This window comes from Myotis lucifugus, unplaced genomic scaffold (assembly GCF_000147115.1).
Source record: "Myotis lucifugus unplaced genomic scaffold, Myoluc2.0 scaffold_173, whole genome shotgun sequence".
NCBI classification, from domain to species: Eukaryota; Metazoa; Chordata; class Mammalia; order Chiroptera; family Vespertilionidae; genus Myotis; species Myotis lucifugus.
This window is the reverse complement of record NW_005871221.1, coordinates 1,142,982-1,167,851: the sequence shown is the minus strand read 5'-3', so window position 1 is coordinate 1,167,851 and position 24,870 is coordinate 1,142,982. Positions and strand designations below refer to the sequence as shown.

At 49.7% G+C, this 24,870-nt stretch overlaps 3 protein-coding genes across 9 annotated transcripts in view; 1 reads left to right on the top strand and 2 right to left on the bottom strand.

Annotated features, from left to right (window-relative positions):
* The window catches only part of RPL35 (ribosomal protein L35), a 4,548-nt gene extending 1,710 nt beyond the window's left edge, over nt 1-2,838 (bottom strand). The window contains exons 1-3 of the mRNA XM_006096265.3: nt 2,678-2,838; nt 2,153-2,289; nt 937-1,018 (exon numbers count right to left, since the gene is read on the bottom strand). Of these exons, the coding sequence (XP_006096327.1) occupies nt 937-1,018; nt 2,153-2,289; nt 2,678-2,680 (222 nt within the window). The 5' untranslated portion in view covers nt 2,681-2,838. The remainder of the gene's footprint in view (nt 1-936; nt 1,019-2,152; nt 2,290-2,677) is intronic.
* Nucleotides 2,839-7,451: 4,613 nt separating this feature from the next.
* Nucleotides 7,452-15,387, top strand: ARPC5L (actin related protein 2/3 complex subunit 5 like). The gene is made up of 4 exons (XM_006096264.3): nt 7,452-7,730; nt 12,077-12,149; nt 13,402-13,578; nt 14,845-15,387. The coding sequence occupies exons 1-4, from the start codon at nt 7,585-7,587 to the stop codon at nt 14,905-14,907; spliced, it is 459 nt and encodes a 152-aa protein (XP_006096326.2). The 5' UTR covers nt 7,452-7,584; the 3' UTR covers nt 14,908-15,387.
* An 851-nt stretch (nt 15,388-16,238) lies between these two features.
* The window catches only part of GOLGA1 (golgin A1), a 39,880-nt gene continuing 31,248 nt past the window's right edge, over nt 16,239-24,870 (bottom strand). For 6 of the 7 annotated variants that reach the window (XM_006096261.3, XM_014462200.2, XM_006096260.3 and 3 more), the window contains 5 exons: nt 24,527-24,676; nt 20,314-20,373; nt 19,570-19,740; nt 18,974-19,060; nt 16,239-18,403 (listed from right to left, as the gene is read on the bottom strand). In XM_006096261.3, the coding sequence (XP_006096323.1) occupies nt 18,323-18,403; nt 18,974-19,060; nt 19,570-19,740; nt 20,314-20,373; nt 24,527-24,676 (549 nt within the window). In that variant the 3' untranslated portion in view covers nt 16,239-18,322. The remainder of the gene's footprint in view (nt 18,404-18,973; nt 19,061-19,569; nt 19,741-20,313; nt 20,374-24,526; nt 24,677-24,870) is intronic. The other variant, XR_001349717.2, reaches the window with a different exon arrangement.

Below are 24,870 nucleotides of genomic sequence, written 5' to 3'. Positions count from 1 at the left end.
CCCAGGCACACCGTGATGGCCCTTTTTGTATCAAACCCTCGTATTCAAACACTAAATTTGGGAGTTGATGTGAAGATGTAATCAATCCGCTGATTTAAATTGAGAGAATATCCTGGGTAATCTAGGTGGGCCTGATAAAAACCAGCTGGAAGTCCTTCAAGGCAGGGCTGAGGCTCTCCCCAAGAAATGCCACCGGTGGGACAGCAGCTTCAACCTGTGTCCTGAGTCCCAGCCTGCCCACAATCTTAAGCCAGCCCTCACAACCACATAGGCCAATTCCTTGCAACAAAATATACATATTCACGCACACACAAAGTATCCCACTGGTTTGCCTTCACTGCTTGAACCCTGGTAGACTCATCTGAGGACAGGACTAGGAAATGGTTGTCAATATCCTAGGCTGAGGGATCAGACACCTGTGGAAATCTCCCAGGAGCACCCCATTCACCCCTCCCCAAGGCATGGTTTTGAACCTCAGCCCAATCACTCCATTATTTGTAGGCGACTCTGAGCAACTTAACCTCTTTAAGCCTTGAGGTCCTCATCCGAAAAACAAGAATGGCAGGTGCTTGGCGGTGACTGACACACAGTACTATAAGACAAGACGTTTAGCAGTCAATCCGCAGACTGCCCAAACTCATTCAGCTGGTGAGGCTGCACCCAAACCCAGGAGTCCTACCACGCAGTTGATTTCTTGACAATGGCAGCCCGAGGAAATGCAGTCTGCATACCACATGCCAGAGCAAGATGCTGGAAAGGCAAACCCATTTACAAGCTGGACGGGTCTGGAAAGCCCAACGATGCCTGGGCAAAGCTCTGTCCCACATACACCAGCAGAACCTCTTCATCCTGACCGCCCTCAGCAAGGAAGGGCTGGAACTTTGCTCCCTAGAGCCAGGCAGCCCCACACGCAGCCCCACACATACCCCCACTCACCTTGTAGAATTTCCTGAGGTTCTCTTTCTGAGTCTGGTTAATGACGGTAAGAACACGGGCGATAGACTTGCGAACAACTCGGCTACAAAAACAGAGACATCAGTGAACACATAGCATCTCATTCAGGGCCTGACCCAGATCTCATCCATATCCACCCAAGATGCGCTTAACCCAGCCCAGGAGCAAGGTATTCTGAGGGTAAGGTCGGAGCGACTATAGCATATGGGAATCTCAGGAGTGAATAGGGAAGGCCTGGAGCGTCCAGTGCTTTGGAGGATCTGTGAAGTGTCCACTGAGGAGGCTGAATGAGGAGAGATGGAGGGCCAGGCCATACATCCTGAGGGCTATGAAGCCAACCTAGCCAATGCCCATCTTAATGAGCTGCCCAGAAAGAATCATTTCCAAAGCTGGGCAACTAGGGAAGCTTAAAGAGTCCCACCAGGGGCCCCTGGGAGGGAGAAATGCTCCTGAGCAGAGAGCTGGAACCCAGGAACAGCTGATTCTTTATTCATGGGGGGGGGGGGGGGGGCGGCGCAGCGGGGAGGCTCACTCAGTAGACAGCTTGGTAAACCTGCTCTTGAGGATTCGGCATGACACTTGCTTACATGTTCCCAAACTCACCCAATATCCTGCCCCACCACATGAAGGCTGTTGGGGAGATTTCACAGAAGAAAAAATCCCGGGTGGTTAGCCAACCTGCCCACCAGGTAGGATGTGGCAGAAGTGGAATTTGTGCCCAGGTTGACTGACTCCAAACCCACATTCCTTACACAATTCTTGACCCATGGAAATCACTAATTTACACTACAACTCAAGTAAGGTGCAAGGCACTCACCTACCAACTGGGGAGAGGAAGGGGGGAACCAAGTGCTGGTGGAAGATTAAAGAAAACGTCCAGTTGGGTTTTCTTTAGGAAGCATTAAAATGTCCCCGAAGAGGGACACCCTGTTCTTTCACCAGCCAGAGAAGCTGAAGGGCACTCCGGGCAGCAGGACCACACGGTCCAAGGCAGGTGAAGAGGAGCGGGTCCCCACGCGGAGGGCCGTGAGCGGGCGAGCCCGGGTGGGAGGGCCTGACACTCCAACCCACAGATCCACCGAACGGGCACTTCAGCGGACACGGCCCTGAGCCAACCTCAACGATCCACAAACGCCCCCGATGCACACAGACTCCCCCCGCCGCCCTGAGGCCCGCGGTCCGGCCGCCCGTCACTCACATCTTAGAAAGCTTGGAAGCTGCGCCGCCTGTCACTTTGGCTACGCGCAGCTGGGACAGCTCCACCTTCAAGTCGTCCAGCTGTTTGAGCAGCTCCTCCTTCTTCTTGCCGCGAAGGTCCCGAGCCTTAATTTTGGCCTGCGTGCAAGGAAGGGTCTGGGTCAAGTGCCGGGTGCCTCCGTCTCCCCCTCCGCCGGCCCTCCCCGCCCCTCCACCTGCGTCCTGGCCGGCCCCAGGAGGGCGCGCGCCCGGCGCAGGGTATCCGAGGCCCAGGTCGGCTACGAGGCTGGGCCGCTACTCCCACTCCGCAGACGGGAAGACGGAGGCCGCCGGCAGCGCGCGCGCGCCGCTCCCAGCCCAGGCCGGCGGGGGTGGGAGGAAGGCCGGCAGTGGCGGAGCTAGGCCATTCCGCACTATACTCCACAGGCCCGGCTGGCAGAGGGGACCCCAGGGTTCACCCTGCACCCCCAACCCCAGTCTCCGAGCCCAACAACGCGCGGATGGCTCCCGATTCCTCAGCTCTCACCATAGCTGAACACCCCGCCGCCGCCGCCGCCTGCTCGGAGAGAAAGAGGAAGGGGCGGGGCTGACCTTTACAACTACTGCCGGGTGACGGCGGGCGCGGCCAATGGCGGCGCAGCTGGGGAGTCCCGGCTCCGCCCCTTCCAGCCCCGCCCCAACGCCGCGAGTAGCGGGGCGGTACTGCCCTCCCAGCCCTGTAGTTCTCGCAGCTGTTCGCCGCCGGTCCGCGAGATTACTTTGGTCGGCCTCATCCCGAGCTGAGCAGCTGGGGAAACTGAGGCACGGGAGAGTCAGTTTACCAGACACGGCATAGTGAGGACTCAAATTCGTCTATTTAGTCATTTGTTCGTTCATTCAATCTTTGCAGGTCGCCCAGTTCGTGCTACTCTGTTCTGGGAATGGAGATGAGTTGAGGATTTTCATAGATGAATCAATACGGCCCCTGGCGTGGAGGAATTTAAAGGTCGAGGTGGGCGGGGAGAGGCGGGGTCAACTATAAATCCAACTCCAAACGTTCCAATGAAGGCAGCATGTGGCAGGGGAAGGAGCATTGATGGCCTTTTTTAGCGAAACTGACCCAGTTTTAGATTCTTTTGTTTTTGTTTTTTAATATATCTTTGTTGATCTCAGAGAGGAAGGGAGAGGGAGAGATTGAAACATCCATGAGACTCATTGATTGGCTGCCTCCTGCACACCCTACTGGGGATCAAGCTCGCAACCTGGGCATATGCCCTAGGCAGGAATGGAACCTGGGACCCTTCAGCCCGCAGGCTGACGCTCTATCTATCCACTGAGCCAAACTGCCTAGGGCCAGTTTCAGATTCTTGCTCTGTTGCCTGGTGCTAGCCTTTCTCTGAGCCTCAGCTTTCTCACTGTGAAATGGGGTATTTATGAGGATTAGGAAGATAACACTTAAAACTCTTCTCACAAGACCTGATGTGTAACAATTGATCAAAATACCATCCGTATTAATGCTCCCTCCCAGTGGAATGAACACTTGAGTTGGGCCCTGAAAGTTAAAGGGGAACTCACAAAGCAGGAAGGGTACTCAGGCTTTCAGACTGGGCAGTTTCATTGTTTCCCTAACCAGCAGGCAGGAATCAATGCTCCAGTGTCACTCCATTGCCATTAACAACGACATACCCACACTTCTTAGAATGCTACTTAATGCCAGGTTGCCCCCTTGTTGCTGTCAGGTGTCATCTCGGGGAGCCTTCTCCCACCCCCTTCTTTATACCCTAGCCTTGGAATAAACTGGCACAACCTCCCGTGTCCCAAGTTTTCTGTGCAATCCTCTCTTTAGCTCCAAACATCCTGAGTTAAAATGTTGTCTCTATAGCCAGCCTGGAAGTTCTCCGGGGGCAGAACCATGCCTGATACATGATTTCCTTTTTCTAGTCTCCAGACACAATATGTGAGTGCTTGTTGGATGAATGAATGAGCCTGTCCCAGACTACAACAAGAAAGAATTTTAGGCCCTAGCCGGTTTGGCTCAGTGGATAAAGCGTCGGCCTGCGGACTGAAGGGTCCTGGGTTCGGTTCAAGTCAAAGGCACATGCCCAGGTTGTGGGCTCGATCCCCAGTAGGGGGTGTGCAGAAGGCAGCCCATCAATGATTCTCTCTCATCATCGATGTTTCTCTCTCTCTCTCCTCCCTCTCTGAAATCAATAAAATAAAAAGTATTTAAAAAAAAAGAAAAAAGAATTTTAGAAAGTGGAGAGATATGGGGAGGAGACGGCAGACAGAGGGCAATCATGGCTTGGATTCGTCTTAAATGGAAGTTGAATAGTGCTCAGGGCCTTTGCTGTCTTATTTCCCAAATGGTTAAGGTTCTATTAGAGCTAATGATTGTGTACATCTTTTCTGGACTTGAGGTCATCTGTGACTTCCACTCCTCTTACATGCTGCCACATCCAATCCATCAGCAAATTCTGTAGCCTCTACCTTCAAAATATACCTGACCTCTTCTCACCACTTTTTTAAAAAGAAATCCTCACCTGAGGATATGTTTATTGATTTTAGAGAGAGGATGGAGAGGGTGGAGAACAACATCGATGTGAGAAACATTAACCGGTTGCCTCCTATATGCGCCCAACCTGGGATTGAACCCACACCCTAGATATGAGCCCTGACCAGAAATTGAACCAATAACCTGTTAACGGACGACAATCCCACCAAGCCACACTGGCCAGAGCCCCACCACTCATTGGCACCTGTCTGGTCTGAGCCACCATTGACTGTCACCTGGATTATTGGTGTCGCCTCTTAAATCACCTACTTTGGCTCTTGCTCCCAGGTGTTCTCAATATGGCTGCTAGAGAGATCCTTTTTTAAAAAAATATATTTTATTGATTTTTTTACAGAGAGGAAGGGAGAGGGATAGAGAGTTAGAAACATCAATGAGAGAGAAACATCCATCAGCTGCCTCCTGCACACCTCCTACTGGGGATAACCAAGGTACAGACCCTTGACCGGAATCGAACCTGGGACCTTTCAGTCCGAAGGCCGATGTTCTATCCACTGAGCCAAACCAGTTAGGGCTAGAGGGATCCTTTTCACACATGCCACTGCTCTGCCCAGAATTTCCAGGGCTGTCCCATCTGGATTAAGACCACATCTTTTCCTCAAAGCTGTACAGCATCTCCTCCACTTCCACCTCATCTCTTCTCGCTCTTGCTCCAGTATGGCCTTGCTGTTTCTGGAATACACCAAGCTTGCCCTGCCTCTGGGCCTTTGCGTGGTTCCCTCCTCCACGTCCTTCAGGTCCCTAATCAGTGTCACCTTCTAAGGGACATCTCTGTTGACCACTCTCGGGCACTGCATGGTTGCTGTTGTTTTCCCTCGGCACAGTCATCTCTGACGTAGTATAGTACCGACTTTTAAATTCTGCCTTCCCAGCTGGAATGGAGGCCCACAGCTATAGGAGAAACATGACTGCATTCACCAGTTTATTTGGAGGTTACTTCCTTACTTATAAAATGGGCATTTCTGACTTAAAGTTCCTCCGGACCAGAATGTTCTGGGGCTATGAATTTCTGCTGTCTTGTGGCCTGCTTGATTTCTTCCAAGGTATGAAGCTGAAAGACAAAAGCGTGCTTCGCCTGTCCCCAGGCTTTTTTCAGCACCTATTTCCCACTGTAAGAGCCTGTATCTTATTTTTATTTATTTATTTAAAATCCTCACCCCAGGATATTTTCCCATTGATTTTTAGGGAAAGTGGAAGAGAGCGGGAAAGACAGAGAGAAACATCGATGTGAGGGAAACACACAACTGGTTGCCTCCTGCATGTGCTCTGACCAGGGCCGGGTCTGGGGAGGAGTCTGCAACCCAGGTACATGCCCTTGACCAGAATCGAACCCGGGACCCTTTGGTCCACAGGCGACGCTCTATCCACTGAGCCAAACCGGCGAGCGCTAAGAATCTCTATCTTGATCACCCAAGATTAGGCAGCATCATAGGCCGGTATATTTTTCTTCTTCAATTAGCAATAATCGCCCCTCAGATAAACCTCATTGGCTACCAGACTGCACTGCGCAAAACTTGGCCTATTTTTTTCCCCAAAATATATATTTTATTGATTTTTTACAGAGAGGAGGGAGAGGGATAGAGAGTTAGAAACATCGATGAGAGAGAAACATCGATCAGCCGCCTCCTGCACACCCCCCACTGGGGACATGCCTGCAACCAAGGTACATGCCCTTGACTGGAATCGAACCTGGGACCCTTTGGTCCGCAGGCCAACGCTCTATCCACTGAGCCAAACCAGTCAGGCAAAGCTTGGCCTATTTTTTGATCTGCAGACACAGTTCAATGAGAAATACTCAAAGCAACCAAACAAATCCCATTTCATTCATGACTGACCTTTATTAAAGAATACTATTCTATGAAAACCAAGACCCAAGTTGGTCTAAGGCCCATTAATGGAACCCCTGCGCAGAGCCGAGGCACCTAATCCTGGCACTAGAGTCGCCCTTGACTGCGCCCTACCTGCACCCCAATCGTCCCCATCTCAGACTGTGGCTTCCTACCAGGAAATGCCTCTCCAGTCGGGTCCAACCTCTCAGCCCCGAGGACCTCGCCCTTCCTGCTAGGATGGTGGCCAGAGTCATCTCCTCTCCTCACCCCCACCCCCGCCCGGCCCAGGTGACTGCTACACCTGCGGGGGCCCTCACACCCTCAAGTCCAAAGGTCTTCACTGTCTTATCAACAAGATACACTTTAAACGTCTTTCAATTCTCCCGGTCACTGTGTACAAGGGTCACTGTGCACCAGGCAGAGGCCACCTCCTCTCAGCTCAGTGCGGTGGCGTCCAAGGCTCTCCCAACCCCCGTCACTCCCGGGGCACAAGAACCACTACTCATCCCTCAGCCTGAAGGTTTCTTCTCCAAGAAGCCTGCCCGCCATTCGGCAGGCACAGCCGGTGCCTTCTCCTGCGGCGGCCGTGCTCCCTCCGTCTGGCAGGGATGACCCCCGGAGTCCGGGGCTGTGCCCGCGCCAGCCCCTTCCAGGGCAGGGGCTCACGGAATGCGGGAGGGAGGCCGAGCAACGAGCGCGGTAGCGGCGTCGGAGATGCTGGGCCTGCTCGGGATGGGCGCCCGCTCCTCAGAGGGGAGACTGAGGCGCCAGGAAGATGGGAGTCAGGCGGTGATGGGGGGCGGGAGGGCGGGGATCGGGTCGCAACACGACAGACCCAGAGCGCTCTCAGCGGCGCCCCCAACGGCTCTGTCCCGCCTTCCACCTGCACTTCCGGTTCCGGTGTGGGCCGGAAGTGGGCGGGCGGCGGCGGCGGCGCGCGGAGGAGGTGGAGGTAGTGCCGGGCGGCCGCTTCCCGCCCCCGAGCCGGTTCGGAGCGGAGTGAATCTGAGGTCGGACCCGGAGCGGAGCCGGCCGAGCGGGCGCCGAGCCCACGCCATGGCCCGGAATACGCTGTCCTCGCGCTTCCGTCGGGTGGACATCGACGAGTTTGACGAGAACAAATTCGTGGACGAGCAGGAGGAGGCGGCGGCGGCAGGCGAGCCAGGCCCGGACCCTAACGAGGTGGATGGGCTCCTGCGGCAATATCCTTCCCCGGCGTGGCGGCTCGGGCTCCCCTTGGCCCAGCGCTCCCGCTTCCCTCCTCCCGGCCCCTCAGGCTGACTCCCCACTCCTCTTATCCGCGGCCCCGTCGGGTCAGTTTCCCAACTCTCTTCCGACCTGGCTCCCCCCGGGCAAGGTTCCTTGAGCCCGAATATCCCCCTCGGCCCTCTGACCCGCCTCCGCACCCCCTCGTTCCTGGCCCCCGCCCCCGGAGTCTCCCTCCGCAGCTCAGCCCCACGCGGCCCCTGCGCCCCGGTGGGCCGGCTTACTCGGCGGCTCCAGGCGTGTGCGGCACTCGCTTCCAGCCCCTCCGCTGCTCACTGCTCTGCGAGGCCTCTCCTCCTTTACTCCCCTTGCCTGCTCGCCCTCTAGGCTGTCCCTTCCTTGGACGCCCCATCTCTCCATCCTTCCCTGCAGGCAGTGGGGTCACTCGGGCTTCTCCGGCGGGAGGGGCCGGGGCGAACCACCGCTGAGTAATGGAGCAGCCAGGGCGGCTCCTGGGCACGGTGCTCTCGGGCCCGATCGCTGCACCGCACGACAATAGGTGGGTGGGTGGCTGCGGGGAAGAAAGGTCACAGGGGTAGCCTTCGTCCAGCCCTGAGGCCGGAGCTTGTCCACCTCTCACCCACAAACCAGTCTGACCCTGCAGCTTCATGTCCCGGTTGCCGATCTATTCTCAGCTGCCTACGAATGCCTTGGGTTTTTGGACCTTGATGGTCTCAGCCATGTTCAACAAGTGAGTTTGCCCACCCCCCACCCCCCCAGCCTTCTTGTGCAGGAAGCAGTGGAAAAAAACTGGTAGTTTCGAGCTAAGAAAAACCGGAGAGCAAAAAGTGAAATGTAAAAGTAGAGCCCCACGACTGGAAACGACTATTTTTGTGGCCGCTGAAAACTAGCATTTAGAAAACAAGATTAAAAATAGAGGTGGTTGTCACAGCCTGCTTGGCCCCTTAGCAGCTTGAACACAGGAAACTGACTTATTCTCAGAGGAAGGATTTTTCTTTATTCAAACGGTGTTACAGGAAGTGCCTGCCCCTCCCCCGCACTTGCCAGTGCAGGGTTGGAGGCTCATGCCGTATATAAATCAGGTTCTGGGTGTTTAATCAGTTGACTCAGCTTGGAAGTCGGGCCCATAGACTGCCGTTGGGAGGAGTCCAGTGTGCCTTGAAAAGAAAAACCTTCAGACTTACTTTGTTTGGACAGGAATGTGTTTTCGAATACAAACTTGTATTTCCTGCCCCATCAGGCTCGCCTTGCTTATTCCTTTGGTGAAATGGTGGCATGAGAAGACTCCATTGAAGGAAGGTTTGATTTTGCAGTCTGGTGCAGGACCTCATTCACAGGGTCAGGCCTGTGGCCCAGAAACGTCCACAGATGTGGAGGGCAAGGTCTGGTTATCTGCTGCCTTGGTTCTGGCAGATTTAAAGGTCTTCTCTTATATGCCCTTGACCAGAAAAAGGTTTCTCGAGGCTGCTTGGAGACAGCTTGGCACGTCCAGGGGATGGTAGTTTCTTCACTGCTGGTAATGTTGGGAACCTTGTTACCATGGAGAGTGTACCTCTTGGGACTGGGGGAAGGGAGGTTAGCAGGTGAGAACTGAAATCCTAGCAAATGTGAGGCCCAGGGAGGGAAGAGGAACTAATATTTACTGCGTCCTTACCATGTGCCAGGTATTGGGCTTATATTCCATCATTGAATTTAAACTGTGGAACAGGCTTCTAGGAGTCAGAACAGAGGAGAGTAGGAATAGGGGTCGGTTGATTGGAATGGGGAAGTGCTGGGAGGAGGCCTGTCTGTATACGGGAGCGAGTCATGGTAGGAGTAACAGATGAAATAAAAACACGTGCTGTGCATCCATACGGACCCAGCTCTATCATGCCATAGCTATGTGACCTTGAGTGGTCAGACACTCTCTCAAGCTCAGCATCCTTCTCTGTTAAAAGGAGGAGAACCAAACTGCCTTATATGTCCCACGGGAGCATCACTGGACAACATCCCAGAAGGCTTCAGCGCAGTGCTAGGCACAGAGCTTGTGTCTTGAACACGAAACTTGGGTCTGTGGGTGGAATGCAGCAGGAGACTGTAAAAAGAGCTTGGCTTTGGAGTCAGGCGTACTTGGGCTTGAAGGCCAGCTGGACAGCTTAGCTTTGTGACCTTGGACAGGTCACTTCCCTTCTGAGCCTCAAATTCGTTGCCTTTAAGATAAGAATGATGACTCTGGTCACAGACTTGTTAGTGATAATAACATGTGAAAGCACTTGGCACAGGATCTGAGACCTTGCAGGGAGTTTAAAGTAGTCATTCCTTTTCTTCCTTGCTGAGCACCTTCTGGTCCTTAGGAGCAGGGATCTGTTCAGAGAAGTGGTTTTGAGTGATTTTGCGCTCTCTCCTTTCCCTGAGGAAAGCTGGCAATGTTTGGAGACATTTTGATTGTCAGGACGTGAGGGATCTAGTGGGTAGAGGCCAGGGATGCTGCTAAGATTGTCCGATGCACAGGCAGACCCCACGTTGATCATCTGGTCTAAAATGTCAGTAGTGCCATGGTTGAGAAACCCTGAGATAGAGGAGACTAGGGGTTGGGCAGGGCTCCCCAGCCCGCACAGCCTGTTCTCTGAAAGGGCCGGAGGCCAGCTTGATAAATGGTATGCCCTCGCAGCACCCTGTATCTCCTCACCTGCTGCAGGCCCACTGCCCATCAACACCTAGCGTGCACGCTTGGGAGACTGGCAACAGTGAGGTGACTCTCAAGCAGTGGCTCTTTTTGCTCTTGTGGACTAGTTATCCTGCTCTTCCAAATGATTTTGTCTGCCAGCCATGCTGAAGAGTGAAGAGCACCAGCCAACTTTTCCTGTTAAGCCTCTGGGTCTCTGCTTATTGTTCCGGGACACCAAATTAGAAAAGAATTCTGCGGTAGAAGTTATCAGTGGCTGATGCCAGACTGGCCCTTGCCTGGCTGGGGAAGAGGAATTCCAAGGCTGACAGATACGGGGTCTGTGGGTGGAGTGCAGCAGGCTCTGATCCACCTTCCACATTTGGGGGTGGGCTGCCTCTCCAGTGTGGAAGGTGGATCACAGCCCAGCAGGGGCCGGGGAGCTTGGCAGGAGTGGCTTTGGAGTGGTGTGGGCACTGCTCAGTCAAGATGGAGCCCACACTAGGGAAGACAGGACAGCTTTGCTCCAGAGCCCTGTCAGTTTATACGTGGGTATCGCTGCATGGTATCCGATTGGGCAGAAGCCATTCCTTGTTCTATTTTTGAGGCTTTTTGGCTGAAGCCAATGTTTCAGATGAGGAAATGAAAGTCGGCTAATGTAATTCAGTTTAAAATAGGTGTCACCTTTGGGGACCTAACCCAGATTATAAATTTCTTTTAAGTGCTGGCTATTCAGAACTCAGCAAAGAATCTGTCAGTATTGCAGCTGAGATTTGGGGGGTAGGGGGCAGGGGGATCGGCTCATTTGTTGGCAAAGGTTCTTTTAGATTAATAAATCTCCCTCCTGGTAGCAGTTGGGACCTCACTGGCCTGGGGGAGGTCTTAGAAGATAAAAGTTTTAGCACATCTTAATCTCTTTATTGGTTTAACTGATACAAAACATTGGATTGAGAGTGAGAAGACCTTGGTTTGTGCCTTTGTTCTTCCCTTTTGAGAATAAGGTGAGATTGATAACCTCACATGGTGGTTGTTAGTATCGAGTAGGGCAGATACGGGGACAGTACCGGTACAGACAGGTGCAAGCAACTCAAGATTTTGCTGTAAGATACCCCTTGAGGGCAATTGCTTTGCTGCTACCTTCCAGGAATGGAGGGAGGGTGTGTCCAAACTTGCTTTGAACCCTAGCTGGTTTGGCTCAGGGGATAGAGCATCAGCCTGTGGACTGAAGGTTCCTGGGTTTGATTCTGGTCAAGGGTGCATGCCCGGGTTTGGGGCTCGATCCCCAGGAGGGGGCGTACAGGAGGCAGCCGATCAATGCTTCTCTCTCATTGATGTTTCTATTTATCCCTATCCCTTCCTCTCTGAAATCAATCAATCAATACATAAAATAAGAATCCTATTTCCTTTAAAAAACTTGCTTTGAGGGGGAATGTTTAGGGGATGGCAGAAGGAGTATGCAGCGTTGGCAGAGGTGTCCTCCACCCTCTGTGTGGCTCAGGGAGGCTACAGGCTACCGTCTAAACAGCCTCTGTGTGCCCACCTTCAAGCCTCAGTGGGAGGTGGTTGGATGGGATAAGATGCCATTTGACTTCCCTCTTGAGCTGTTTTTGAGATGAGTTCATTAATAAAGGCATGGACATGCTCAAGCCTAGCCGTCCTTAACTGGTGGTGATGCACAGGGGACATGCTTCGGGCGTTTCATGCAGCCCTGCGGAATTCTCCCGTCAACACCAAGAATCAAGCTGTGAAGGTAAATGGGGTTGCGCTGCAGCTCTGCTGGGTGGTGTTGGGACCTGGGCTATGGTTGTCCGTTGTCTCCAGCTGAGCGTGAGCTGCCTGGGGCTCTGGACAGTGTCTGTTCCATCTCTGCATCAGTGAGTATCTGCCAAGGGAGTGAGTTGGCACTGGCAGTGCTTCCACGGAAGCCTCCTGGTGTTCCTGACATCAAAGCTATCAGTGTTTATAGTAAAAGCTCCCCAAAGAAACAGTTCACTCCTCCCCAGAGCCTCATGGGGTGAGAAGTCAGCCCAGCCCTTGCTGATTAGCAGAACTATAAATTAGCTTGCCATGTGAGACTTATCGGTGGTTAAGCTTTTATAGGCTATTGAATAGGCTTTATTTGCCTAAGGATTTTCAGTGCTTTTTAAGATTTCCTGCCTTTTACAAACTAGGTGAGAAGATACAGTTGTGCTTATTGCATCTCTGAGTCTAACATTTCATCACTGAAGCTAACATTTGGTCCAGGGAAAGGGGTTTGCGAAGCTGGGATTTTGCCCTTTTGTGGCTCAGGGGATAGAGCATCAGCCTGTGGACTGAAGGGTGTGTACAATGACTGCACCTCTCAAACATGGAAGGGAATGGCCCCCCTATTACTGGGGTGAGCACAGAGGGAAGCTGCAGACAGATAAACTTGTTTTTAAAAAATAGATCTCCACCATTGTGATCCTGTGGATTCTAAGGCCTTGCTGGTGTCATCAAAAGTAGTGACATTTGCCCTGACCGGTGTCCTCAGTGGTTAGAACATCAGCCTGTGCACTGGAGGGTCACGGGTTTGATTCTGGTCAAGGGCACATACCTGGGTTGCAGGTTTGATCCTTCACCAGGTCAGGTTGCGTGCGAGAGACAACCAATTGATGTCTCTCCCCGCCTCCTCTCCCTCGATCCCTTTCCTTCCATTCTCTAGAAATCAATGGAAAAAAATATTCTCCTCCAGTGAGGATTAAAAAAAAAAAAATAGTAGTGATGTTTCTCCCCAGTAAAGTAGTTATTCTCCTCCCTCCAAAATAATGGAATAACTTATTGACATAAATAAGGGATACTTTGAAATTTAAGTCAACAAAAGAATTTCTCCCCACTATTTTTTTAACCTCCCAGACGGATTAGAAATTATGCAGTTTCAGGTGAGTTCATACCGCTTGGTTTGGTGTTTCTGTGCCAGCAGTGGGGGGCCTGGATGTGTTGGGCTGTGGCTTGGCCTCACTCCTTTTCTCTTTCCTCTGTAGGAACGAGCCCAGGGTGTGGTGCTGAAAGTACTTACAAATTTTAAGAGCAGCGAGATTGAGCAGGCTGTGCAATCACTGGACAAAAATGGCATTGACTTGCTAATGAAGTACATTTATAAAGGGTTTGAGAAGCCCACAGAAAATAGCAGTGCAGTGTTACTCCAGTGGCATGAAAAGGTATGTGAACACACTGCCCGTGCAGGCAGCCCACGGACTCCCCCCCCTTCGGGTTCAGATTAGCAGGTTAGATGTTCCAAAACAAACCTAGTAAGCTCTGATAGGCATATGAGAACAAGGGGCCAAACTGGGACATTTGATCACTTACCTCTGCCCAAAAAGCAACGGTAGGGATCCACTGTCTCTGGTAATCACAGTTGCTTTAGCTGCTGAAGTATGCCAGGCAGGTCATGGGGCAGGTGACTTGGCATGGTAAGGTAGACGAGGAGTCCCAGGTGGAGGCAGGCAGGCTTCTGGTGGCTGGGGCTTCATAATGCTTTTTGCTTTGGTGGAAGTGGAGGTGGTGGTGGTGATGGTAGGGGTGCTTGGGAAGGCAGGCTGTGCCCTCCAGCTAGCGCTGAGGGCTTCCTGCTCTGGCCTCAGCCTCACCAGGCCAGAGTGAGCAGAGGCAGAAACCTTCACAGTCACTTTAAAGGGCCTTCATCCACCTGCAGCAGGAAAAGCTGCCTGTCCTTTGCTAGGGTTGGTATAAGAGCAGGCTTTTTGCCAAGCCTGTGTCTTGCCTATATGTCCCTGTCCCCGCACCCTGTAGAGCTACAGGAAGCACGCCCACCATCACAGGAGACCAGGCTCTCACTAACATCCTTCCTGAATGCTCCATTGTGTTTTAAGGGAGTGATCCTCTCACTGAGGGGTCAGTCATTTGGCAGCTTTGGTGCTGGGCTAGGGTTGTGGCCTTGGTCCTGCTGACGGGTATGGTGCCTGCTCAGCAAGAAAGTGAGGCCCTTGGTTTAGTATGTGGGGGCAGCTGTGGTGCTTGGGGAAGTGAGCAAGCCCTCTGCATGGTATCAAGGCCAGGCCTTTTGGGCCCTTTAAGGCAACTTGGTGCTCAGCCCTATTGGCATTTCTAATGATGGCTCCTCGAGGTAGCTCTGATGGGCATGTGTCAGTTCAAGTGCCTAGAGCAGTGCCAGCAGGCTGGAAACCATGGCCTTGTCAAAGGGGAAATTTGGGGGGCTCTGTTGTATGTGTGCTTGGTAACAGTGTTCTCAAGCCCAGTGCTGCCTAAAGAGTAACTCCTGGGCCCTGGCTCCAGGACAGGGCTGTTACCTTCTAACTGCCTGTGCTCTTGCCAGAATCCTTTTCTGGGATCTGTGACATAATGATCTGGGTTAGGGAGTGCATCATCCCCTCCCCCCTGGCAAGCCAGGTTTCCCCTTGTCCACCTGGGTTCATTTGACACGTTTCCTTTTCCTGCCCCCACAGGCATTAGCAGTAGGAGGACTAGGCTCCATTATAAGAGTTCTTACAGCAAGAAAGACTGTTTAAAAAAAAAAAAAGACTCATGTTACCTTGAGAAGAATTTTGGATGCACAGGCTGGTGAAGAAGGAATTGACAATGGACCATCTTCCTAGGAACTCCCAACTATTTCAGGACATGCATCCGCTGAAGTGTATTTTATTTTCAAGGTGGAGGGAGAAATTGTCTTACTGTTTCCTAAATCCTTTTGCAGGATCTGATAGTCTATGCCTTTGTCCACGAATAATGCAGAACTGACATTGTGACTCTGCCAGAGTGGCTGGCCAGTGTTGGTCAGGTGTCCCTGTGTGCACTGCCTGTTTAAAACGGGGAGGGATGCTTTGGGCAGGTACAGATCCAAGGGCTGCGGTGGAAGGGAGAGCTTGTTTCTGAATTGGAAACCCCCGGAGGGTTTGTACAGACATCCCATCCTCCCAGAAGGCGGGCTCTCTTGGGTTCATTGTAAAGTGCCTGCTGCATCAATAAAGCTCTTGGCTTATTAGTATATACTTTGCAGTGTGTTTCATATATGTTAAAAAAAAAAAAAAGGTTAGTGAATGGGATGGTAATGAATGAGGGGTTGACTATTCTGGAAACTCCCCAGGAAGCAAGCATGGCAATCCAGCCTCTTGCACAGCAGTACCTCAAGCCTGGGCTACAGTGCTACTGGCTGCTATGGAGAGATGTTTTGCTGAATAAGTATTTATTGTTTTTACTCTTTTGATTTGTATGTAATTTGGAGCTTATTTAATAAAGTGCCAAACATTCAATAATTAACCTAGGCTTTAAAAAGTCTTTAGTTTGTGTGACTGCACTCGAGACTTGAGAATAGGCCTCGGACAGGCCTGGTCTCCATCTCCTGACACTGGATTTGGCTATGTGATAGCAACATTCTTATCGTGAAGTTGACAAGTTCTCTTTAAAGGATTAAAAGCCAGAAACAGGTAGCAATCAACCTACAAATATAAAAACCCATTTTGTTCCCTATAGCTAATAACAATGAGCTTTTTTGAAGTGAAAGATTCTTACCTTTTTAGCACACATGACTAGTCTACATTCTGTTGAAGGTAAGGACCCCATTCATGGTCTGAAGCTCTCCCCAGTTGTGTGGGCCTTGGAGATAGACGTTGACCAAAGCACACAATCCTCCCAAATCCTGCAGAACCCCACCATTCTTGGGAGGTAGGCCTAGGCTGCTGGCTTGTTAAATTACGTATATTTATTCACCCAGACCCAGTCTGCGGAGGTTCTTCCTGAAAGACAAATGCTCTGTAGCCCTTGAAGTATATGAGACACAATGTACTAGATTTAGTAAGTCAAAGAAATATTGACACACCATATCAAGTAAAATCCACTGTAGTTGCTTCTGGATTGAAGAGCTTTAATCAAAAAGTATATTGCACCACAAATGACTTTTCTACAGCAGTCTTAGAGATAATATAATTCCTATTTACAACATGGAGGGAGAGCCAGATCCAATGCTCATATAAAGGGCCATATATATATATATATATATATATATTGTCTCTATCACAGAATGTTTATACAAGTAAAAGTGCATTAAATCACTTAGAATAGTTACTCCACTCTTCCTCTTAAAGCTGAAGGAAATTCAGTGTGCAGGAGGCAAACCTAATCAGACTGAATCCACTAAACAAGTCCAGACTTCATGATGGCCCTACATCTACACCTAAACCTGCCGGGAGCGTGGGTGGGGTTAGGACCAGCTCAAGGGCTGGGGAAGCCACAGAGGAGTTAGATGGACTCCCACAGCTGTGCTGTAGCTGCCTCTGGAGAGCCCTGAACGACTCGAATTTCAGGATTCTCTCCTGGAACAGCTGGTAAAGCTACCTCTTCCACATCAAAATTACAGAACAGAAGGGACTCCTGTTTTGTGTCCCCAACAGGTAAATGGAAAATACCATTCTAAACAGGATAGACATCTTCAGGGAAGAGGTAGGTAAGTGAATGGGTCACTTGGCTGGCAGAGAGCCTGAGCTGGGACAAAGGTGATGCTGCCTTGCTTGGTACCTCTAGGTCTGTGGAAATGTAGCAGGTTAACTGCAAATCCTTGTTTTTCTGTGAGATATATTTCATATATTTTAACCCTAAGCGTAATTGAGAAACAGAACTTAACAGGATAACTGATAGTAAATTTTAAAGGAGCTCCAGTTACTAATTCAGTTTTTTATTTAACCAGTGAAACTTTCATCAAACTAAATCAATAAACAGTTTCCCTTTAGATTTGATATTGTGGCTTATCCAAGGCAAGCATGGTCCCTTTCTTTAGCAATACAAGTTGTTGTCAGTCACTACCAGAGCCATCTGCATGTATCAAGTCCTGTAGCCAGCTGGGGGCTGTCTGGATACCATATATGAATGTAGTGTCATCTTAAATGGGGGTAGGGTGAGGAAGAAAGATGGAAGGCCACCTCCAATGTTTTGGTCAAGGCTGGGGGGAGGGACAGCTGCTGCCTCCTCTGAATACAGCAGACTGTCCTTAACAGTAGAAAAGTAATTAGCACTTGCTCAGTGCTAAAACCCAGAATCAAGAGCAAAGTAAATGAAATGCCACCACTGCTTCAGAGGGAAGAAGACACCAGAGAACACAAGTGAAACTACAAAGGGACAGGAATCCCAACTTCAGAAATAATCTCTCGATGCTCCAATTTTCCTTTGGGAACACCACTAACTGGATTTTATAATACAGAAGACATTTTAGCTATAAAAAATAGTTTTAAATGGTTTACCGGCAACCTATCCAAGACAAGTACATTTATTAAGAAGGCAATTGAGTGTATTTGGATCTTCTTACACATTTGCTTGTTTTCTTCAATAAAATGAGATACTGTCAGTTGCATAGTCATTGCTCCACACTGGCTTTCGAGTATCTTAAGATGTACACATCTGAATTTCTAGGTAGTTTGAGAAACAAGGTAAAATATTTTCATGAAAGGTTAAAAAGCCTCTTCTAACTCATCTGAACCCAATCATGCTACCAAGGAAGGGGAATTTTTAAAAGCCACCCCCCCGAGTTCGCTGGTGGCAGAAGCAGGTGAGTCTGGCCTATGGGCACCAGCATCGTCACTACAGGATGGATTAGTTGCCTCCTCTCTGCCAGATGCTGACAGCTTCAGCTTTAAGTACTAACAAAAGTTAGAAATTCAGGTGCAGGCGTGCTAGCCAGAGCTGGGATTTTAGCAGCACTAGAAATGTGGGTAGTGCCAGGACCCTCCCATTTGTGACTGAATGACAGGATCCGCTGCCTCCTGAGGTTCTAATCAGCCTGCAGGGAAGTGGCCCTTAGGTCTTGTAAACAATGTGTAGACGCTTGTACAAAATACTGCAGTTACAGTGATGAAAAACCCACCCAGGCTGGTGTGTCAGTGTTCTTTTCACAGAAAGAGTGTCAGCCCACGGAGCTCCATCCTTGGGTAGTTCCATCTAGGACCATGGTATCCGAGGGTTGGAGATGGATGGCCGGATGCTGCCTTTGGGAGCTGGCTTGGACCCAAACCATGACATCTGTGTTTGAAACAGAAAAGACTCCTGAGATGAGAATCAGGAATAGGTGCAGAGGGCACTGAAAGAGCCCTCCCCCACCCCTGGGTGGCCCCTCCTGCCCTCCATGCACCCTGACTTCGGCTGTGACCAGAGCAGTGAAAATGGCTGTAGTGACAGATCCATAGGGCTGAGCCCATTCTAAATATGGGAGGGAAACAGGAGTAAAAACTGAGTTGGCAAAACAGGTGGAATTGCAGGTATCTTTTCCTTAAATTTTTTTTTTGCTATTACATAATTTATGCAGATTCTTTTAAAATATATTTTCTCTTTTTCTTTTTTAAGTCTGGGTGCTGGGCCAGACCTGGGGCTATTAACCAAGTGATATCAATTGCTTTGGAAAACAAGGTCTGTTGGTCAAGTACAGCAGAGACCTGTGGGCACAAAGCATGTGCTCAGTAAATACTGCCCGAGTCAAGTTCATCCAAAAGCACTTCTGAAGCTGATACCGCTGCTGTGGGCTGCTCTCACCTGCCAGTGCTGGGAACACTAGCTACATGTTTTGAAGCTGGACAGCAGGCCAGGGAACCCTACCTTATACTCCAGGGTTTCTTTGAGCATGTTCTCTTCCTCTTGTGAAAAGTTCAGCAATACTGACACAGCTTTTATGAGATGAAAGGCCTGAAACAAAGTAAGTTTTGCTGCCTTGGGTCCAAGTGGTGGTGGTGCTGGTGCTGGTGGTGGGAGTTGGGGCTTAATGGCAGCATTTCTGGTTCTGTTCCTGGTGTGTTCTCCCAACAGTGAGCAAAGACCATGCAGAGGTCTGAGCAATGACAGGTTCTCTTTCTCCCTCCATCTTTTACTTCGGGGACTGACAAGATGACCAGGACATCCACAGCAGCTCTGCTGAGGATGCGGAAATGCTGGGCAGATTCAGCTGCCTTGACTCTGGCCTCCACATCCAAACCACATCCCCTCCCAGGAGCTAGTTCCCTACTAGGTGCCCCCTTCTTGCTGCTCAAGTAGCAAGTCATTGTCGGCTGGAGAAATGACCAAGGGTCCACACTTATAGTCAAATTGGAATGCGAAAGAGAAAGAAGTGGGTGTGGGGGAAGCCAAGCAGGACTCTGACAAATAAGCCAGGCCTCGGGGTAGAACTCGGTACCAAATGCAATTCAGAAGCCCTGTACCTCGGATTCCCGACAGGACATGAATTTTAAAACCACGTGTTTAAGGTACTCGAAGTTGATTTCGCGGGCATCAGGCAGGTCAGCGTTATTTGTGACAGAAGGGGCCATGTTTGGCATCTCAGGGCCAGGCTTCTCCCGGACTTCGAAAAGCTCATTATCGGGTCTGATTTTCTGAAAAACCAAAGAAAAGATGCTACATTGAACTGCTCAAGACAGGTCAGAAAATCACGTGGGAGATTCACCTGACCCATACTGTGATCACCTGCTGGTCCTCTGGCCCCGCTTCCTCCCAAGGAGGAATTGCCAGCAATCAGCAATTGCCTGAAGATAGCTCAGCTCCTCCAGGTGGGGTGGACAGTTGAGAGGAGGGAAAAAGGTCCCTGGAGAAGTTCAGACATTTCCTGTGTCAGGACACATGCCCTGCGGCGGTGAGCACCTCAGCCAGGGCAGAGGTCCTGCTCTCCTATGTTTGGGCCTGGCACTCTGCCATTCACATGCGGTACACCCATCATCTCAATAACTTCTCAGACAACATACAGGCTGGAGAAGGAGGGCATATGCCTGTGGTCACACAGCCACTTCATAGAAGCATGTTCAAGCTGGCAGGGCTGCTGTCCCACCAGCCAACATCACGAAGACCCCTTGCAATCAATGGGAGGGCAGGGGAAGGGAAGCATCATCAAGCAGCAAGGAACCCCAGGGGACCAGAAAGGGAACAGGCAGCAGGGAGGGGAGGGCACTCACCAGTTCCTTCTGCAGCGTCTTTTTGAGTTCCAGCATCCTCTGCTGCATCTGCTTTATGGCCTGAGACAAATCCCCCACCCCAGACAAAAGCCACTCAGTAAATGCACATTTCACCATCTTTAAGGGGAAGGACAACAGAACAGACAGACACTCTTGGGTCCCCATACACATGTTAGAAGTCCCTGCTTTGTCTCCTGAGAGGCTTATGCTGTCACACCTGTGTACCTGCTGCTATGGTCTCTTTTCCTTACATGGAGCTGCTTGAACATATTTGCTCTTTAAAAAATGTTTTTTATTGATTTTTAGAGAGAGAGGAAGAGAGAAGGATAGAGAGATAAAATAATCAATGAGAGAGGACCATCATCCATCAGCTGCCTCCTGCACACCCTCTACTGGGGATCAAGCTCACAACCCAGCATGTGCCCTGACTGGGAACCAGTGACCTCTTAGTTCCTGGGGTGATGTTCAAACACTGAGCCACACCAGCTGGGCCACATATTTGCTTCTGAAGCCTGTCAATGGCCACCAAAGTCACCGTTTACCCCTCTACGGAGCACCCAATACCCCAGTAGGGACAGGTCAGAGGCCAGGAAAGTCCCAGGCGCTCTGCCCTCAGGGCTGCTCCCAGTGCCTGCCTCCCTAAGTTGCACAGCCTGAAACATCTCTGTACAGTCTATTTCATCCTTCAGAATTACATGTATGTGCTATGATTTCCAATCAGGCCAGAATTCATGGTTCTCGTCATCATCATTGCTCTCCTGAAACACCATAATTTGCAATGCTTATTTTGAAAAGTATAAAAGGTCATGTTTTTTCCTGTACAATCCACCAACATTGGGTTTTATATTTTTTTACTTATTTTTTTTAAATTTACCTTTATTGTTGAAAGTATTACAGATGACTCCCTTTTTGTCCACACTGACCCCCCTCCCCCCTCCCTCCTTTCCCCCAGGGCTTTTACCATACTACTGTGCCCTTGAATTATGCATATAAATTCTTTGGTTAATCTCCCCCCAACACCCACCTTCCCTCTGAGATTCTTCAGTCTGTTTCATGTTTCTCTGTCTCTGGATTCATTTTGTTCATCAGTTTATTTTGTTCATTAGATTTCACATATGAGTGAGATCATGTGATACTTGGCTTATTTCACTTAGCATAATACTTTCCAGATCTTTCCATGCTGTCTCAAAGGGTAAGAGATCCTTCCTTTTTTATAGCTGCACAGTATTCCATGGTGTAAATTTACTTATTTTTTTTTAGTGAGTTTAATTAGCATTATAACCTTACATGTATTTTTTTTTGGGGGGGGGGGGCGATTAATCCTCACTTGAGGATATTTTTCCTTCTTCCTTTTTTTTTTTTTTAAAAAGAGAGTGGAAGGGAGGGAGAGAGAAACATCGATGTAAGAGATTCATTGACTGGTTGCCTCCTCTACATGCCCCAATCTGGGGCCGGGGATCCAGCCTGCAACCAAGGTACATGCCCTTGACTGGAATCGAATCTGAGACCCTTCAATCCTCAGGCCGATGCTCTATCCACTGAGCCAAATCGGCCAGGGCCTTAAGTGTAATTTATTACTCATTCCATTAATCACTAGAAAGGCTGAACTGTGTTCCCAATGAAAAAATTTACTATATAAGCAGCAGTACAAGAAAAAATTTTAAATAAAAATTTCTCCAAAGTCTCACAACTGTAACACATCACAATGAGATTTTCTCATGGATTTCTAGTCCATGTCACTCTTGCATCGACTAGGTACAATTTTGAATAGTATTTTTCATTTATCAGAGTTTTCACAGCTTCCTACAGTTTTCCTAATTAAACTTTCAATGTGACAGTAACTCTAGGGGATTCCCATGTTTTAGTGTATAGCTGAGTTTCCATTTTTTAAGAAATTTTTATTTATTGATTTTTTTAAGAGAGAGAGAGAAAGAGAAAGAAACATTGATTTGTAGTTCCACTTATTTGTGCATTCATTGGTTGCTTCTTGTATGTGCCCTGGCCAGAGACCAAACCCACAACCTTGGCATATCGGATGACACTCTAACCAACTGAACTACCCGGCCAAGGCTTGAGTTTCCATTTTTAAACAAAGCTGTACTATGTTTTGTTTTCTCAAGAGAGGTTTCCCCGCAGTCTCTCTAGAGCATCAGTTCTCAACCTGTGGGTCGCAACCCCTTTGGGGGTCGAAAGACCCTTTCACAGGGGTCGCCTAAGACCATCAGAAAACACATATCTAATTACACATTGTTTTTGTGATTAATCACTATGCTTTAATGATGTTCAATTTGTAACAATGAAAATACATCCTGCATATCAGATATTTACATTACGATTCATAACAGTAGCAAAATTACAGTTATGAAGTAGCAACGAAAATAATTTTATGGTTGGGAGTCACTACAACATGAGGAACTGTATTAAAGGGTCGCGGTATTAGGAAGGTTAAGAACCACTGCTCTAGAGGAAGGAGAGGATTGGGTGAGAGGATCCTGAGAGTCTTGTCAAGTACATTAAACTGCCCCCACTACACTCCACTTAATAAAATGGTAATGGGCTGTTTCAATTTGTATTCTCTTGGTTGACCATGAGACTGGACATTCCTCCAAAAGTACATTTGCTATTTTATGTTACTCGATTTTCTAGGATTTTGGCTCATTCATTAATTTATCCAACAAATATTGATTGAGTCCCTACTATGGGCTGTCCTAGAGGCTGGGGAAATAGCAATCAACAAACAAAAATATGTTTTCCCTCAGGAGGGGAAAGTGTCAAAACCAAATGTAAAGCCTATCAGAAGGCATGGAGAAAAAGAGCACGGCAAGGGGCTAGGCAATTCTGGTGGTGAGGGCTCACAGGGACAGCTGGGAGGCCTCACTGACAAAATGGTACCATAAAGGAAGTGAAGGTCAATGGAGGAAGAATCTTCCAGAAAGAAGGCTCAGTGAGTGCAAAGGCCCTGATGGTGCTTGACCGTCACAGTGGGCAAGGCCAATGTGCCTGAGAGGGGGAGTGGGGATAGCAGAAGGGGGCGGTGAAAAGGGTAACAGGGGCAGGGCTTTGTGGGCCTCTGCAAGGACTTGGCTTTTATAGAGAGAAGGGAGATAGGCTAGAATCCCAACACCATCTAGGGAAGGCTGGCAGCAGTGGTGGGGCTGAGAAGCAGCTGGCACGATATCAAGGGAGATCCAAAAGGATTTGCTAATGTTTGGATGTCGAGGACGACACCAAGATTTTTGCCCTTTCCTGAGGTAGGAAAGACGGCAGTAGCTGCAAGGGAGCACGGACATCTGGAGTTTGGTTTTGGATGTTTTAAGCTTCAGATGCCTTTTAGATACAGAGCAGATCAGTGCAGGCATCTAGAGTTCATGGGAGCTGTCCGGAGTTGAGACATGGATGTGGGAGCCGGCAGCGTGCAGTCTGGGTGAGATCACAAGGGAGTGAGTACAATTTAGAGAAAAGGTCTGAGGGCTGGACCCTGAGGCACACAGTGTTTGTGCACTTTTCTGTGTCTATTTTATATTTCACAGGAAAAGATTAAATGTGAATGTGGGGGGAAGAGAGGGAGAGGAAAAAAGGGGGGAGGGGCAAGGACGGGGAGGAGAAGGAAAATGAACACTTTTCCCCTTTGTTAAAGATCTAAAAAAAAAAAAAAGACTATCACACAATTTGGGGGCAGAATTTCAGGCCAGAGCATAGTCCACACATTGAACTTCACAGGGCACTTTAAAAACCAGGATCAAAGGAGACCTGCATTTACAATTGCAGAGGCCTGCTGGGGAGGGGAATCATGACATTGAATTAGCCTCTACCAAATACCAGGAATTTTACAGGACAGCTCACACTTTCATGTCACCCTCAAAGGCAGATCTCACTGCTATCACTTCACAGCTGTAGAAAGAAAGGCCACAGGAGAGGTGAGAACAGGGGTCCAACAGGACAAAACTGGTGACAGCAGAGGAGGCTGGGAACACCTAGATTTGCTGCTGCTCAAGCGCAGCGTCATGACCTAGGCTGGGCAGGGGAGGAGACCGGGGGAGTGTGAAAGGAAGACAAAAATGCAGAGGGAAATAGAAGAGGAAAACCAGGAAAAATCCCTTTTAATGAAAGAGTATCTCCCCAGGAGGTGCCCAAGGAGCTTCAGCAAAATTCTCAGAAGGGACTGAGGCACAAGGGCAAAGATATAAAGAGCCGAGGTAAAGAGCACCCTTACCTTATTTCTCTCTAGAAGTTGCTGCTCCAAGTCCTGTTTTTCCTTCTGTAGCTGCTCTAGGTCCATGGCCCCCACCTCACCATTTGGTATCCCCTCTGCAGGCGGAAGCTGGTATGCAGGCTCACGCACAGCCCTTGACCTTGAGGTTACCTACAGGGTGGGACAGCAAGTTAGAGCCAGGACAGGGGTCAAGCTAAGCCACAGGTCCATGGGGCTGGGGGCTGGGGGGTGGGGGGGGAGGGGATGGGACAGGGACCAGACTCGTTCCAAAGGTGTGGACTGCTGTGCTCTAACTGCCAAGAACCAAACAGACTATGGAGAGCCCGGCCAACACCTTCCGGAGG

Bases quoted from the DNA above. Each gene is read 5' to 3' on its own strand.
- ARPC5L (XM_006096264.3), top strand. From the start codon at position 7,585: ATGGCCCGGAATACGCTGTCCTCGCGCTTCCGTCGGGTGGACATCGAC. The intron at 7,731-12,076 runs ATATCCTTCCCC...GTGGTGATGCAC, and splicing joins GTGGATGGGCTCCTGCGGCA to AGGGGACATGCTTCGGGCGT. The intron at 13,579-14,844 runs GTATGTGAACAC...CTGCCCCCACAG, and splicing joins TACTCCAGTGGCATGAAAAG to GCATTAGCAGTAGGAGGACT.